We start from the raw sequence: 16,653 nt of genomic DNA, 5'->3' as shown, positions 1-16,653 counted from the left end.
CACCACTGCTCAAGTGCATAGTTACTGGAGTACGTTACATGATAATTCCTGTTCTAGGCATTTTTAACCTAAAATAAGTTTTTCAGCAAAGGGTAAAACAAAATTAACAAATAGCATCTGTCTCCTATCTATGCTACAAAGTTACACTTATCTCTCACTGCAAATTAAATGTATCCTAAAGCAAAATATCACTTAGACAAAACTTAAGAGAAGAGTCATCTGTTAAATCAACACCTCTTCCTCGAGCAGCTGAGTTCTTTTCACCTGTTCAACCTTCGTGCATTGCACTAAGGTCACAGCATGGAGTGGGCTTGCAATAGATGTGGCACTTTAAAATATGGTTTTGATTTTAAACACAATCCTTCACACAATTTCAAAACATAAAATGAGATTCCTACTGAACTTTGAAATCCATCCAGGACTCAACATTTCTAAATTTAAACTTACGTTACTTGAAATTAACTTCTTAACAGAACTCATACATAATGTCACATAAGAACATAGTGTACCACAAAAAGAAATGCATGTTTAAAATCACTAAAAAAACAGAGTCTGCATCTCATTTAATATCCATTGTCTTGAGCGGATGGCAGAAGGCACAGATTAAAAAGAAACACAAACAAGCAAACAAACAAAAAACCACAGAAAAACAAAAACCAAAAAAAGGCCATCACCAAGAAAAACACACCCACCCACCAAAACCAGAGTTTCTATAACAATGCTCCAAATGAGTGCTGAGAGACTGAATTTGGACAACTGTCAGACTGTGCTCCTGCCCTCCACCCAGTTCACAGAGACCTTGATGTTGAAGTCACAACCTCATGCTACACCTGGTGAGTAACTCAGATCCCAGGTCATTACACACAGGAAGATAGCAGGAATTCCTGAGACAGAGGTAAGACAATAACATGATTTCTGCTGCACACCCTACCTCTCTCTCTGCAAGAAGAAAGGAGGATCTACTACTATTCTCCAGGTTTAAGTTTCCCTTCCTCTGTCTCTATGGTTGACCTTGTGGTTACAGCTCGGCAAATTCCATGAGCATTACACAGAAAGTCCTTTATCTAAATGCATGCAGACAACATGTTATGTAGGCACTAAATTCCACAAAAGTACTCTCTCTTTGATTTTGGTGTTTATTTGGCTTTCTCCCAATGCAGCTATATTAAAAAGAAAAATAATGCCTGGGCCTCTATATACAGCTGATAACTGGCACGACCAGGGATAAACAGAGAATATTTATTTTTTTTCCTCAATGAGATATGGTTGAAGCCTACCTACCAGCAAAGCATGCTCCATTTGCTTCTCCAGAGCAGTACCTGAGACATGAATAATTCAGAACACATACATATATACGTTCCATGCACGTCTTCACTTATTGAGCCATAGAGGAACATATGTCACAACTGTCTTAGCTTTAATGATTTTGGGAGAAGAATAAAGGATAAGCTCAGCCTGATATTCTACCCTGTGTTTAACATTATTATTGACAATTCAAGGCACCCACAGCTGACATCTGCATTTCCAATGAAAGCCCATTATTAGTTCTCCCATCTTCTGAAGACCATGTAGTCTAATAATTTGCATTTTATATTAATGATCTGGCACTTATTTCTTCTGACCATGGTTCCATTGATGCTGCTTTTTTTATATGCATAGCCTTATGTAAAAACAATCTGAAGGTGCTGTTTGAGTCTCCAAATAAGATTATTACTATATTCATTTACCTAAAAGGTTTTTTTCATTTCCTATGAAGTTTTCTTTTTAAAGTAGGATTAAAAGTAAGGTATTAGACAAATGAAAAACTTTATAGAATTATGATCCTCAAGTTTTCATTTCTAAAAGGCAAAAGGCATGACAAGCAATATAATCTAAAAATACATGCTAAAATTTGGGTTTTTTTCTAATTTTTAACACTCAAATATTCAAAAGAGATATGACAATGGCAAGGCATTCAGCAGTCTCAAAATGGTTTCTAAAATTTATCTTGGCATCAGTGAGGTACAGCATGTGAAATATTGTTTCAATTGTAACAATACAACCAACATGCAGCAAGAACATAATTACTATTTATATGCTGATAGTTTAAAAAATGGAATATCGCTTTGATTTTCCACAGAACAAAAATGGTTTGGAGAATCAGATCTATTAAAAAGATTGCTTAAGACATATAATAAATTTTTGGTATTTACTTGAAAAAATAATCACCGAATATAAATTCAAAAATGTACAAACCAACAAAGGAAAGAAGTTTGTAGCCAATGGCTAACACCGAGGTGCAACAGAACATAAAAATATAGCCCCAGAGGGGTTTTTTATTAGCAAACATAACTTGAATGAAACAGCAGGACTATCAAAACTGTGGGTAAAGAGATAAGATCAAAACAGAAAAGGTAGATTGTAATACAAACATTTCTCCCTTCCTTACTCTTCTTGGATTGCTCAAAATTTAAAACAAATTCAAGAAAAAAAACCATAAAACTCTGTAATTTCAAGTGGATGATAAGTTTGCAGCACCAGTGTAAAGGTAACACATACAAAGCAGAATATTTACTATCAGTTCAAGTGGCTAAATCATTATTCTCATGACTAACACTGGGCAGTAAAAAGGCAGACTTATGGAAACAGGCATCTAGCATGGATGAACCCTAAGCCCCATCTTTTGATTACAAAGCCCCAGTTAGGCATCGAAAGCTTAGTAGCTGCTATTTTGGGAGCACAGACATCTCAGTCCAATTCATTGTTTGATTGCATTTACAGTGACTTCATTTAGAAATCTTTCTGAGCCCTCAAAAACAGAACTCAATAAGGGGATTTTACTGGGATGTAAGTGCTTAGAACCAAAAGGAATTTTGTTCTGTCTAGACCGGTTGCCTCCCCCTCAGGTAATCTGAGGAGTAGATGAACTTCCCATTTCAATTACAGAAGCAAAAGTCATAGTTCTCAATAACCTATAACGATAAAATAGATGTGTCATTATCATCATCGGATATTTACACACAAAAAGATTGTGTATGGGAATAAAAATTTTAATTATTCATTTTACACTGAATTTAGGCTACCTGCAATATCAAACACAGGATTTTACTGTTTCTGCTTTTTCCAATTATTCTTCCTAGTGCTTTTGTTGCATGTAGTATGGAGGCATTCTTAACCTTAATTGCAACAGATACTAGATGATCCAGTCACTATTTTCTCTTTCTGCTTCTACTCGTCTCACACTGCCTTCCTTTCTACCAGCCATTCACAATGACTCTTCATAGGAATAGCTATTATGGGTTTTCACGTGGCTGTCTTTATGATAAAGAATTATCACTCCAGTGAATTAAAGAACTGTGGGAAAATTCCTTCATCTTAAAGACATTATTCAAGGCATTTCATACTTGAAAAGATTCTGGTACTGATGTTCTTAGAATACAAATCACTTCATGGTATTTAAAAAAAGACTAGTACAGTAAGTATGAAGTCTCCTAAAAACTAGAAAAGAGAACAAAAAAAAAGTAGTAACAATCAGCACTTATTCACAAATACTATCTTAGAAAAGGAACTACCTACGTTTCCTAAACCGTGATAGAACTAAAAATTAAGTATCAGCTTGTAATAGATGTTATACTCCTGAAGACTTCATATCCATCATTTCAATACATAATCTTCTTTTAAGGTATCTAGTTCATTGTGTGCATGCTTAGCTTATGAATAAGAAATACTGATTAATGTAATACTCATTTCAAAAGAAAAGTAGTATTTTTCTTCATATTTCTTTTAAATAAGAGAAATATTCTAAAAAGGATGAAAATATAGCCTTCGCATTCTCTCCTAGATCACAACAGTCAGTCAGGGTATTCAGACGTATTAGAATCACAGAATGGTTTGGATTGGTAGCAACATTAAAGATCATGTAGTTCCAATCCCCCTGTCATGGGCAGGGATACCATCCCCTAGACCAGGTCGCTCAAAGCCCCATCCAACCTGGCCTTGAACACTTCCAGGGATGGGGCATCCACAGCTCCTCTGGGCAACCTGTGCCAGTGTCTCACCACCCTTACAGAAAAGAATTTCTTCCTAGTATCTTATCTCAACCTACTCTCAGTTTAAAGCCATTCCCCTTGTTCTGTCACTACAGGTCCTTGTGAAAAGTCCCTCTCCAGCTCTCTTGTAGGCCCCCTTCAGATACCGAAAGGTGCTATAAGATCTCCCCTGAGCCTTTTCTTCTCCAGACTGAATAATCCCAATTCTCTCCCAATTAGGTATGGAAAAGAAAATACTAGAGAGGTCCTGCTTTCACCTTCATAAAACCTATCTTGAACTATATAGTTATTTTATATTTGGTACATCATTCCAATTAATTTTGACTATTTTTTTCTCTACTTTTTTTCTCCTAGAAACAGGAAAAAGATGGGAAGGTAAGAGACAGAGAGAAAGCTGAAAAAAATGAATATTATGGCTACATTAATTGCAGAAAAGGAGTAATTAAATCTAAGTTAGGAAAATAAGACATGACAACATTTGAACACACTCTCACTGCTTCCATATGATTCCCAATCATACTCTATTTCGCTTATAGTTTTTTCTGTTTTGAAAGATACTGGACAAGAAAAGCCCTGTGTTAGACTTCATTCCCAGTACACAGAAAACTGGACATGATATTGCAACTGCAAAACCTGCTCCACTGCAAAGTTTTTCACATTTTCCACTTCAGCTGTGATTACTGCCACATTTTTGAGAGATCTCTATATTTGCTTGAGACAGAAGCTGGCTTTAATTCCACTTGGCAGTTCCTATGGGAATGACTTATAAACTGCAAGATGAGGGAGACAGTTTTTCTATTTAATCATAAGCATTTCCTAGCATAACAACAAGATAAAAAGATACTGCAAATAAAAGTGAGGGGCTTTTAAGGCTAAAAACATGAAAGGCAAAGAATTGTTTAGCAAAGATACTGAGAAAAGTTCTTTAAGAAAATCATCTAAGAACAAAAAATTTGTTTGTGGACTTTATTCTCCAAATCGTGTTTAAGGTTTGAAATATCTCAGAGTTATTTTCATTTACAATGCAACTTAAACATTCAGGTCTGACTTTGGATTTTTTGGAGCATGTTTCATGGTTTCCTGAAAAAGTATCACATCAGAGTAAGCAAGTAAAACATACAGAACCTGAAAAATATAAAGGATTTAATACCGAGACAACTTCTAAAGTTACTCTTGGAGAACTGCTTGTCCTGTATCTCTCTCCCAGGAGCAACACTTTGTGTCCCTTCCTCTGACAATTATACTAGTGATAATCTGCCATTCAAAAAGGTTCTAACGAGAGTAACACATTTGGAGAATGAAACAGGACATGACAAAATTTAATACACTCCCTTTGCTTTTATATAATATTCTATTAAGCATTCTCTATTTTGGAAAATGTGGAGAACAAACCACCTTCACTGTGATCTACAGTGCCCCCTGGGTTGGGACAAGGAGGATCAGAGATGTAAGGGAAAGGAAGAAATAATGTTTTCTTCACACAGTCTGACCAGCAAGTAAAACAGTCAGGTTTCAAACTAATTACCACTAAACAATGCTCCCCAACAACAAGCAGCTTACTAGACAAAAAATACAAAATTAAGAACACAAAACCAGCAAAGACATCCTGTTCAGCATGTACTAATTATCACTCTTCAGCAATAATTTACTTTATGCAGTCATGTTAGCAAAGGAGACATTTTTAAAAAAGAGATGTAAAAATGCATAGAAATCCTACTTTTCAGTTGCTGTGCACTTTACTCAAGTACAAGGAGGAACAGTGAAGAAAATACAAATTAACTGTCTGAAAGTTTACAGAAGAGGTATGAAGATTTGGAAATTGTGCTACTGAGACATTCAAGTCAGGTTTTCAATGATGGACAAAAGATGATCAACTGAGACTTTGAAAAGACAACTAGCTAAGATGTATTTCTGCCAATCCAGCTCCACAGATCCAAAGGCTTCTGCAGCATTACTCCCTTACCATGTTGATTCTCCATCCTACAGGCTCACCATTTGTTGCTCTTCCTATACTGCAATGCTACCCTTTCAGAACTTCAGAATACTGAAACACATTACCTGGCCAAGCTGCTGTTGCTCTTAACAAACAGCACCATAAAACCAGAGGAGGAAGAGAAAGTAAACTTAATGCACCTCTCCCAGAGTGAACAGAAAGCAAAGCAAGACACAACAGAGTGGATGCTCATTTCATTTACCTGACACCCTGAGCCATGAAGGAATGAAGTGATATATACAGATGTCAAGAACATAACACACATTAAGAGCACCATTACAAACATTTGGGTGTTTGTTAGGTAAGTCTCTGCAATAAATAATTGAGGGTGCAAGAGCAAACACGAGCATGGCATCCTCATTTTCAAGAGTACTATTAGTAAAAAAAGTATTTTAAATCTATATTTTCAGGAGGTACCATTTGAAATAGAGCCTCAGAATTAAAATTAAGAGTGGAAGGGTGACTGGCAGCCAGGTGCATTTTTAAACAGAAAAGATACAATTAAACACTTGCACCTCTGAATTGTGCCCTCAAAACTTTCACAGGTTTCACCTTTTTAAGATAAGGTTAAGAGGCTAGCAACTAAGAGACAGCACGTACTGTGAACCTTACATTGTTTTAAAATAAAGTTTGTAATGGAAAAGTCAGACAAGGTAATATTTTACAGGGATTTAAAACAAACATTTTTCACGCATTAATTCAATGAGCACATTGGCTGTAAGTGGGATTTATGACTAGCATACCTATTTACCATGACAAATTTTATCTAATAGCAACAGCATTGCTATGTATAATGACAACCTAAGAAATCTTGATCTTGACTTAATTTAATGCACAGAGTATTAGGAAATTGAATCAAAATTCTATCTCCTTTCTAAACGTCTAAATAATTATTCTTTTTCAAGCATTCAGTCTATTCTTACCATTGCAATCTGGTCTCATGAAAACTTGGCTAGAGTTTAAAAATTTAAAGGCCAGGGTTAGAAAGGAAAAGGAAAGTAGTATTCACTTTCAGCATCCTTGCTAAGAATGCACTAATTAGATCCTGTCTCATGCCAGTGTTACTTTTTATTACTTAACTAAGGAAAAAAATAGTTGCTTAAGTTTAGTGTCTATACATTTACATGTAGCTACTGAATATTATCTCAGAAAAAGCTTCTCAAAACAAGGTTTTTCAGGAAGAGTTGTCTCTAAGATGATTGGAGAATGAAGACGCCTTCTCTTGTGGATTGTTTCAGACAAAAAGGGATTTGGATTTCCCTGTATTTGCTTCTAGGGCTATTAATTATTCTACTGTCAGCTTCCTCTGTTACACTAGAATTATCCACCAAATCTGAACTTCTTATTCACTATTCAGGTGAAAGAGCTAGTGCAATACAGCTACTATGAGTTCATAATAATGAACTCAACTACACACAGAGGAAAATCAAGAAGCTGAAAAGTAACATTGTCCTGGGATAAAAAGTGTTTTGCCCTGGAGTTAGAAAAAGTGGTTAACCCTGGGGGGGTGGTGTTCCTGGTGTGCCAGGGCCAATCAGAAGCTACATTTCACTACTGTAAAAATCAACATACAGGCACAGGCTGGAAGAAAAGAAAGTTGAGGTAGTTGTAGCCATGTTGTGAAGCCATGAGGAGGGAGGGCCAGCAGGCCCCCTTCTTCAGCCCCTGGCTGGGGGGCCTGGAGCAGCGCGGTAGTTGAGTGGAGCCCCCCCTGAGACTGGCGATTGAGGGGGATTCCGAAAGAATTGGAGAGATCCCTGGATCCCACCTTCTTTTACCCTCTTATGTGAGGGGGGAAAAGGACAGCTGTATGCAGAGCTGAACAGAGGCAGCAGTGGCTGAAAGCCAAAAAGATAGCCAGCAGCAGCAAGATGGCATGGAGCCAGGCTCAAAGACGCAGAGAGATGATGTCCTGCAAGGAGAGAGAGCTGGCAACAGAACAGAGAAAACTCAGTGAAGACTGTTTTGGGGGTAAGACTGAATTAAATCTCCCCAAAACTCCTTTTAGAGACCCTCTTTTAGAAAGAGGGATGGACTTCCATTTGAAGAGGAGTTCTGAAATGCAGCAGCACCGGAGAAGAGGAGTGAAAATCTCTAAGGAAGTCCCTCAAAGACTCGGGCTTGAGGGATTAGGATTTTCACAGAGTAAGAACAGAAAAATTCTGACTGCAATACTCAAATCTGCTGCCTTAAAAATGAAGGACGCTAACTAATACCACAGAAACTAATTTGAAGGAACTGTGACCTGAAAAGTGACAAAAAGACTTTTCTCTTTTCTTCCTGGACTCTTGTTGAACAAAAAGAGAAATTTAATCTAATGTAAATATATTATTATTTCATCATAAAACCAGTAGTTGTTACCTATATATATATATGCATGTAAATAAACCTTGTAAGTATTTTCCCCTTCCCCCCATGCTGAGTAGCTGTGTTTTGTCTGAAAACCCTCTCACACTGAAGCAAATTGTGGGAGGGGGGCTTGGACTTGGAAATTGGATTTTTGAGGGGTCTCAAACCAAGACAAACATGCACCGCAGGGATTCAGCTCTGTACTCCATTAAGGCTAAACACCACAAGGAATGATGGGTGCCATTAGGCTTTTATGTTCAGAGGAATATGAAAAATCCAGATTTCAAGTGTATGGAGCTCACACATAGCCAGTGACATGAATGTGGGAAAAAAACCACCTCAATTAGAATATTAAAAGCTAAATAAACACATGAATTTTTATTAAAGACTTTATCATTTTTCAGTGAGAAAAAGATTTTTCTTGAGAAAAAAAATCCAATAGGTTGTAAGAAAAGACAAACTGTGTTATAACTGATTCCTACTCACAGAAACATTTCACAAGTGATTTGAGATGATAATGACATCTTTCCCATATTGGTGCCATCCTCTCCATAGAGTTTTCATCCTTCTTGGATCTTCTTTAACCCTCCACAACAGATTTGTGCTGTCTGTTATATCATAGTATATCATGATATACTACTATTTTTTATTTCACCTTATTCCCTCTCTTCTTTTCTACAGAAGGAGCCTGCATGTCCTCTGCCCTAAGCCCCTAAAGGCACATTAATAGCAGAATACCTGATATTTCACAAAACAGCACTTTCTGAACTTCAGAGAGGTGAGCCCCACACCCACACATGGGTACATCCACACTAGTGAACCTACAGGGCAAATGCCTCATCACTGTCCCTGAAGCCATCAGTTATCTGACCACATTCATACTCTCTAAAAAGAAAACTATGAGACCTCAGAACATCTGACAAGAATGGTTCCTGAGCAATGTCAAACTTTAAACTACTCTTAAGAACTGCTCAGCAGTTCTTGAGTTCTTGAGAAGCAGCGAGCCAGGACCAAAAGTGTGCCAGGGACCATTTTAACTACTTTAAAACAGGACGAAGACTGAGTAGTAGGATCCCACCCCTCACACAGTTTCATTTATCAGTATATGCAGCCTCTCAGAACAGACTTCAGTTATGTGTATAGACTGGGGAATGAGATGCTGGAAAGCAGTGGTGCAGAAAGGGGACCTGTGGGTCCTGGTCCAAAGTTGAATATGAGTCAGCAGTGCCCTGGCAGCCAGGAGGGCCAACTGTGTCCTAGGGGGCATCAGGCAAAGCATCGCCAGCCAGTCAAGGGAGCTGATTGTCCCACTCTGCTCTGTGCTGGGGGTGGCCTAACCTTGAATATTGTGTGCAGTTTTGGGCACCACAATATAAAAAAGCCATTAAGCTCTTAGAGAGTGTCTAAAGGAGGGCCACGCGGATGGTGAAGGGTTTGGAGGAGCAGTCGAGGTCACTTGGTTTGTTCAGCCTGAAGAAGAGAAGACTGAGAGGCAACCTCATTGTGGTCTCCAACATCCTCATGGCAGGAAGCAGAGGGGGAGGCACCAATCACTTCACTCTCATGACCGATGATAGGACTCGAGGAAATGGCATGAAGCTGAGTCAGGGGAGGTTCAAATTGGCTATCAGGAAAATGTTTTTCACTCAGAGGGTGGCTGGGCACTGGAAGAGGTTCCCCAGTGGTCACAGCACCAAGCCTGAGAGAGTCCAGGAAGCGTTTGCACAAAGCCACCAAGTACACGGTGAGATTCTTGGAGTGTCCTGTGCTGGGCCAGGAGTTGGACTCTATGGTACTGACAGGCCCCTTCCAACTCTGTATATTCTATGATAATTTTATGTCATCTGAGTTGTTCTTTATAGAAAGAACCAAACAAAGCAGAAAAGAAAAATCAGAGATTGTTCTGTGGCCCCTCAGAGTTGAGGCCAGAAGGCAGGCTTATTTCACTATGATACAGCTTCCTTTCTATGAATTTGATTTTAGCATGTGAGATGAAAGCAGTGAGACAGCAATGTCAGATTTTGAGTTGCTATTAATAACAATTGACATCATGATTCAGACTGAAGAAAGTTACAATAAAAAAAAAATCCTTTTAAATGTCCTGAAGAATCATTTGTTTTTCTTGACACAGGCATCTCTTGTAACACAATGGGAAGTGTTACCACAAGTTTCTAGAAACCAGATGTCACAGAAAGAGTAAGTAAAAGAAATTGAGTCAAAGGATTCCATCAGCATTCCTGAAGACTGACTTTTGCAGCAGCTATATGTGATAAGCATCAGAATTCAATACAAAATTTATCATGGAAAGAGACAACCAAGATAGATTATTGGCATGTTTTCCTCAAGTACTCCAGTATATATATCTTACTATACTACATGTTGCATTCTGAAAAACTATATATTTCCTTATTTTAGGACTAATTTCTGTATTTTTGTGTCAGTACTGGTCGTCCTAGCACATAAATTCTCATGAGTATTAATAGTGTACATAAGTCTTTGGGATGTACTGTGGAATTTGTGAATGCAGTATTTCAGAAGGAATATTCTGAAAAAGCCAGACAACTTTGCAACACTCAGCTAGCAGAACAGGTTGAGCATTTGAGAATAAGCTCAGGTGAAAATATCTCTAGTTTGCTATATCCGACTAAAACATGAGGTTTGCCTCAGCAAAGGTGTTCATCAATGGGGTTTGTATGTGCATTTCCACAGATCGCATTCCATGAAGTTGCATCTCCAAGAACAGAGTATGTTGGGTCACTGAGGAAGGGGGACATGCTGGAAATCTTATCACAAGACGGATAGTGAGTACAGTAATTCCATCATTCACCTTCAAGAAGACTCAACTACTTTCATGATCCAAGGGAACAATATCAAATTTCAGACCAACCTCTTATGTCAGGTTGATTTTGGGGATTTTTGAATTAGGGGCAGGGGGCATTGTTTGTTTGGGAAGGTGGGGACAGAGGGGGAGAATGTTTTGGTTTTGAACTGGACTGGTGCTTTGTGTAATTATCTGATTTGAAGATCTGCTAGAAAAATGAACACAAATCTAACTTGCACAACTGAAACAGGAACTTATCCTTTCTTGCCAGTTACAAGTTTTTAATACATTTACCTCTCTCGGTAACAAAATTCTGTTGATCATTTCTTGCCAAGCCAAACATCCTTGGGTGCCCATTTCTATAATTAAGCTTCTAAAATTAACCTAAAAATTGCTGTGCTTTTTAATCTTTGCAGTAGGGCCATTGCTAATAACTTCTTGCAGCTAAAGCCCTGCTTGTACTCATACTGATAACATTATCTTAATTTGTCCTTCACGTTAAAAAAGTATTACGTAGTAACTAACTCCTCTCTCTTGTTCCCAGTGCATTTAAAAAACAAACAAACAAAACCAAACAAGCTTTAAAGCATTTAAAGCCCTGCTCAACAGGAGACTTTTCCCAAAAGTTGACAATCCTCTGATCATTTTTCCTGTTTGCCAAGTGGGATTCATCATGGTAAGTCTGGGCACTTCACTACAAATGTGGGTTTCCTCCCCATCTGCCACAAAAAAAGTCTCACCAAAATAATCATGACTTCCAAAAAGTGTTATTTTGCTAGAAGAGTATATGCACATCCCAAACTGATGGACGGAGGAGACTGTACACTTCTTATCTTGCGTGCATATTTTAAAGGAAGAGTAACAGCAGTTAATGGCAGGTTAGACACAAAAGGAGTGCAGAGACAAGGAAAGACATGAAGGTAAAGAAACACGGAATCCCAGGAGGAGGAACAGGTAAGAAAATGTAAAGGAAAAATGAGAACTCAAGAGTGGCTGTAGAAGACTATTTTTCAGAAGACTACATGGAATTCTTGTTTAGGGAAAAGTCTTAATCATAGGAGGAATCCAGGAAACTAACACCTACTTTACAGAAAAGGTTAGAGAAAGGACATCCAGATACAGAATTTAAATGTGTTAACAAAAAGCTTCTAGTCCTAATCTAACACTTATTCCCACAAACTACTACTTTTAAAAGCAGCTGGCCTAATTCACAGTATGACTACACTTCCAAGAATACCAAAGTAATTTGTGGTGACTAGTACCATGCCTACATTTGCAATTCCCACTTACACTGAGTGATTGAGCTGACTAGTATCTTACTCAAGACTGTAGTTTAGAAAGTCTGAAATGCACTGTGGTTTACTAATACTGTTCTTGTCCTGTCTGGTGCACTGAAATAATAATTTTGTTTTTCCAGAAGCATTAACAGATACTAGAGTGTTTTCTCCATGGGCTATTTAGTCACAGGTCTAGTGACTAAATTTAACACGTTGTGGTTTAACTACAGTAGCTGGCTAAGATTCCCACAGCTGCTCCCTCACTCCCCCTAGAATAAGATGGGGAGAGAGAATGAAAAGGGTCTAAGTGAGAAAACCCAAGGTGGAGATAAAGAGAGCTTCAAAGGTAAAACAAAAGCTGCACATGTAAAGAAAGCCAAGTAAGGAATTTATTCACCACTTCCAATGGTCAGGGAGGCATTTAGCCATCTCCAGGACAGCAGGGCTCCATCACACACAATGGTGACTTGGCAAGGCAAATGCCTTAACTCCAAACATCCCCCTCTTTGCTCTTCTTCCCCCAGCTTTATATGCTGAGCATGACACCATATGGTATGGAATGTCCCTTTGGTCAGTTGGGGTCAGCTGTCCCAGCTGTGTCCCCTTCCCAACTTCTTGTGCACCCCAAGCCTTCTCACTGGTGGGGTAGGGTGAGAAATAGAAAAGGGCTTGAGGCTGTGCAAGTGCTGCTCAGCAGTAACAAAAACCATACCTGTGTTATCAGCACTGTTCTGTGCTGATTTGCAAATCCAAAACACAGTAACATATGAGCTACGATGAAAAAAAAGAATAAATCTATAAAAGATGCCAACAAGAGCCCTTTGGTGACATTCAAACCTTTACCATATTTGAAAGCTGGTTTACAGAAAACAAGTCTCCTATTTTCAGTGCTGTTTAACAGTTCTTTCCTGTGACCACAAAGACTTTATTCATAGACTTTATTCTCCCTTTCCACAACTTCCACAATATATTTCTTTCTTACACACTTTTCCTACAGCCTGTGCCATCAGGAGAGCCTGCTGTTGAGGACTTAGCAGAGGGCCAGCTGCCTGGTTTCAAACAGAAATTTGAGAAGGAGGTGACAGAGCAGCTTAACAACTACTGTGATGCTCTGGTAACAAATATACCACTTACAGGCTAACTTCTCCATGCCCTATTGATTTCACTGCGTAAATAGTTCAAACATGCTCTAGAAACGGGAAATATTCCAACAGTGTTTAGCAGACTGTTTCAAACCGCCATTTTTTTCTTGAGCAGGTGGAAATAAATTGATACGTACTGTAAGGCTGCTTTCAATCTTAATTCTGATGCATTGCTTGTTATCAAGTTGCAAAAACACCCAAACGCTTTTGGTGTTTAAATTTACTTTGGAGCTCTCATATAAATAAGATTAAAGTAAGAATCAATAACTAATGATAACCAATAAAATTGAAAGTACTTACATTAAACTTGATAATGTCATATATCAAGTACCGAGGGACAACCTGTCCATTAACCTTGTCAATGATCATTTCCTTAAAAGAAAAGAGATGACATGGACATTTATTCATGAATATAGAAGAATGTTGGCACATTTATACTTAGTGCACATATCTGCAAGCCTGATGCAATCAAACACTGGCCACATCTTTATTACAAAAAATATATACAGTAGGTCAAGATTATAAAAATATTATTGCAGTCTTAAAAGTCTCTCATGAAGCATACAAAAAACCATCAGGAAGCTGTACTAAGGCTTCTGATCTGCAGCATTTATACATTAGTTTCCCCACAGATTTTGAAATCACTACTTTTCTTGAGTGAATAATGAGTTTTCAGAAATCGCCGTAAGAACTGCAATCCTAAATCAACCAAGCACTATTGGAAATCTTGACCACAGTAAGAAGCACAACAGCAAGGATGTAAAGAACAAGCATTCATATTCATTTTCTATGCTCAAGTTGGGTCTTTTCATTTTAACAGCATCTAGGCAGCAGTGAGACCTGCAATTTGCTTAAATGTTGCACTGTGACTAAACAGTATGGTTCCTTCAAATGGAAATATCACAGATACTCTCTGTATCACATATTAACATTCAATATGTACTGGAAATCATCTTGGAAATATGTCAGCTAGGGAAAGAATATTGACAATCAACATCCAAACACAAAAGTGTTTCCTGAATTTAATAGTACATACAAAAATATAGACACCTTACATGCTGGTGCTTACATCTGTTAACTCAGGCTTCCTATGATATGAATTAGACATAATTTGTTTGATGAACTTATAAAGAATATTTAGTTTCATATTGATTAGTCATGATTGAAAACAGTAACAATCAACCATTGGTAGATCTTTTCCAGAAAACTTCTAATTATTCACTTCTATAAATGCAACCAATCTTCTCCCTGCTCCCCCCTCCCCTACCTGATTCTTGGCTAATAAATTAGCAAAGTTAATAATCTGCTAAGGATTTTTTCCTGAAAATACCAAGTTAAAATCCGAATTCACACAAAAAAGATAAAACAATTCAAAAACATGAAAACGGTTCACTGTAACAAGATGAAAACATGAGATCGAGAATTATTCCAAAAAAGAACATTACATCAATTCAAATTAATTTTGTTTAGCCAGTTTCTTGCTAGGTTAGTAGCAATTTTCTGCCTTACAACCTTTTAACTTCTTTTAGAATCCATACATTTTACAAAATAAACCCAAACAAGAGTCTGACTGACTCATGTAAGATTGATTTTCAGTTTGCACAACAATAACAAGCTTCTTGAATTGTACCTAGTATTTAACCGCAATTTGCTTTGAAAAATAAGCAAGCAGTTGTAAAAATATAGATTTGTTTTAAAGAAAACACAAAGCTTGAAGCATTTAAAACTACACTAGAAGACACGAACATGTTGTTCTCAAAAACATTAGGAACTGTAAGTTGCCTACTTTGTATTTTGAAATCTCATCTTCTGTGAACAGAACACTGAGACAGAGATTGGGCTTTCACAACCAAATGCCTCATTCACAGATGATGTGAATGACTACCTGAACTGACCATACACATCTTTACACATAATTTAAAAATTCAAAATTAAAAATAAATTCAATGAGTGCAAAACATTCATTTGTAACATTACAATATCTTATTCTTAACTCTAAAAAATATTAAGTCACAGGTACTATCAAATAACATTTGCTAAATGTTCCACATAGAGGTAATGCAATGAAATGTCATTCTGTTAGTTTCCAATATTTAGGTAAGACACTGGTGAGCTATCAAAGGAAAGCTGATACAACACTGCAATGCCTTCTTGGACAATACATTTTATAACTAAGTGCAAGAACAGATGGACTAGGTACAACTCAAGAGACAGAAGGTATAATGTACAAACCTGGAAGAGTGAGTAAAGATATAATGAAAGGGGGGTAGGGGTGTATGGGGGGGAACACAGGGAAAAACCCACCTGATCAGGAGAAACAAATAAAGTAAAACTAAAAAAAAAGAATGCTATTTCTTTAATGTTTCAATCTAATTGACAGGTGAAACAAACTTTTGAAACATGTTTAATTGAACAAGTATTTAAGGTTTAAGGACTCACTTCCTCAGCATGCATATTCAGAGCCTCAGCTTTGATGCAAAGCTAGCATTTGTATGCAAAACCCTGAAAATATTTCAATGCCTGGTATTACAGGATTTTATGCCTAATTTTCAAAATCTGAATCTCTGGATATTCAATTTAAGAAGAATTGTAAAACACATCCAAGAGGACCAAGAACTACTTTTAAACATCTTCTGGAATGTTCATTTTTAATACAGAATTAATTTTATAAAGAAACTTTTTCTCTACTCCAAACATGTGTAAACTTTTTTGATTCTATTACTAATCACATAAACCTTTTTCCTCACATCCCCACTTTTCTTCCTGCCCTGCCTCTTGTTTTCTTTGACATCCTGACTGAAATCCCAGCTACCAGAGCAAAAAAACAATAGTACAATATGCCTTAGAAGCAGAGATGACAAATTCCTGCACTGCTCATCTCCATCATGACAACAACATTCCCTGCTCCATTAGTTATGCCAATACAACTGTCATAAAGCAAAAGCTGTAAAGTGAGCATAAGGTTCAGATTGGAAATGCTCTAACACATAAATATTTTACAGTCTGATTTCAGAATCTTCCTTGAAATTATCAGAATTGAAAA

General features: G+C 37.4%; 1 protein-coding gene across 1 annotated transcript in view; it reads right to left on the bottom strand.

Annotated features, from left to right (window-relative positions):
• RNGTT (RNA guanylyltransferase and 5'-phosphatase) overlaps positions 1-16,653 on the bottom strand; it is a 174,664-nt gene that overhangs the window by 115,865 nt on the left and 42,146 nt on the right. Inside the window, exon 9 of the mRNA XM_029962821.1 lies at positions 13,911-13,982. Coding sequence (XP_029818681.1) covers positions 13,911-13,982 — 72 coding nt within the window. The remainder of the gene's footprint in view (positions 1-13,910; positions 13,983-16,653) is intronic.

The sequence above is a fragment of the Manacus vitellinus genome, unplaced genomic scaffold (genome assembly GCF_001715985.3).
Source record: "Manacus vitellinus isolate BGI_N305 unplaced genomic scaffold, ASM171598v3 scaffold_4_pilon, whole genome shotgun sequence".
NCBI lineage: Eukaryota > Metazoa > Chordata > Aves > Passeriformes > Pipridae > Manacus > Manacus vitellinus.
The sequence above is the reverse complement of the archived record's forward strand: the minus strand, read 5'-3'. Positions and strand labels throughout refer to the sequence as shown.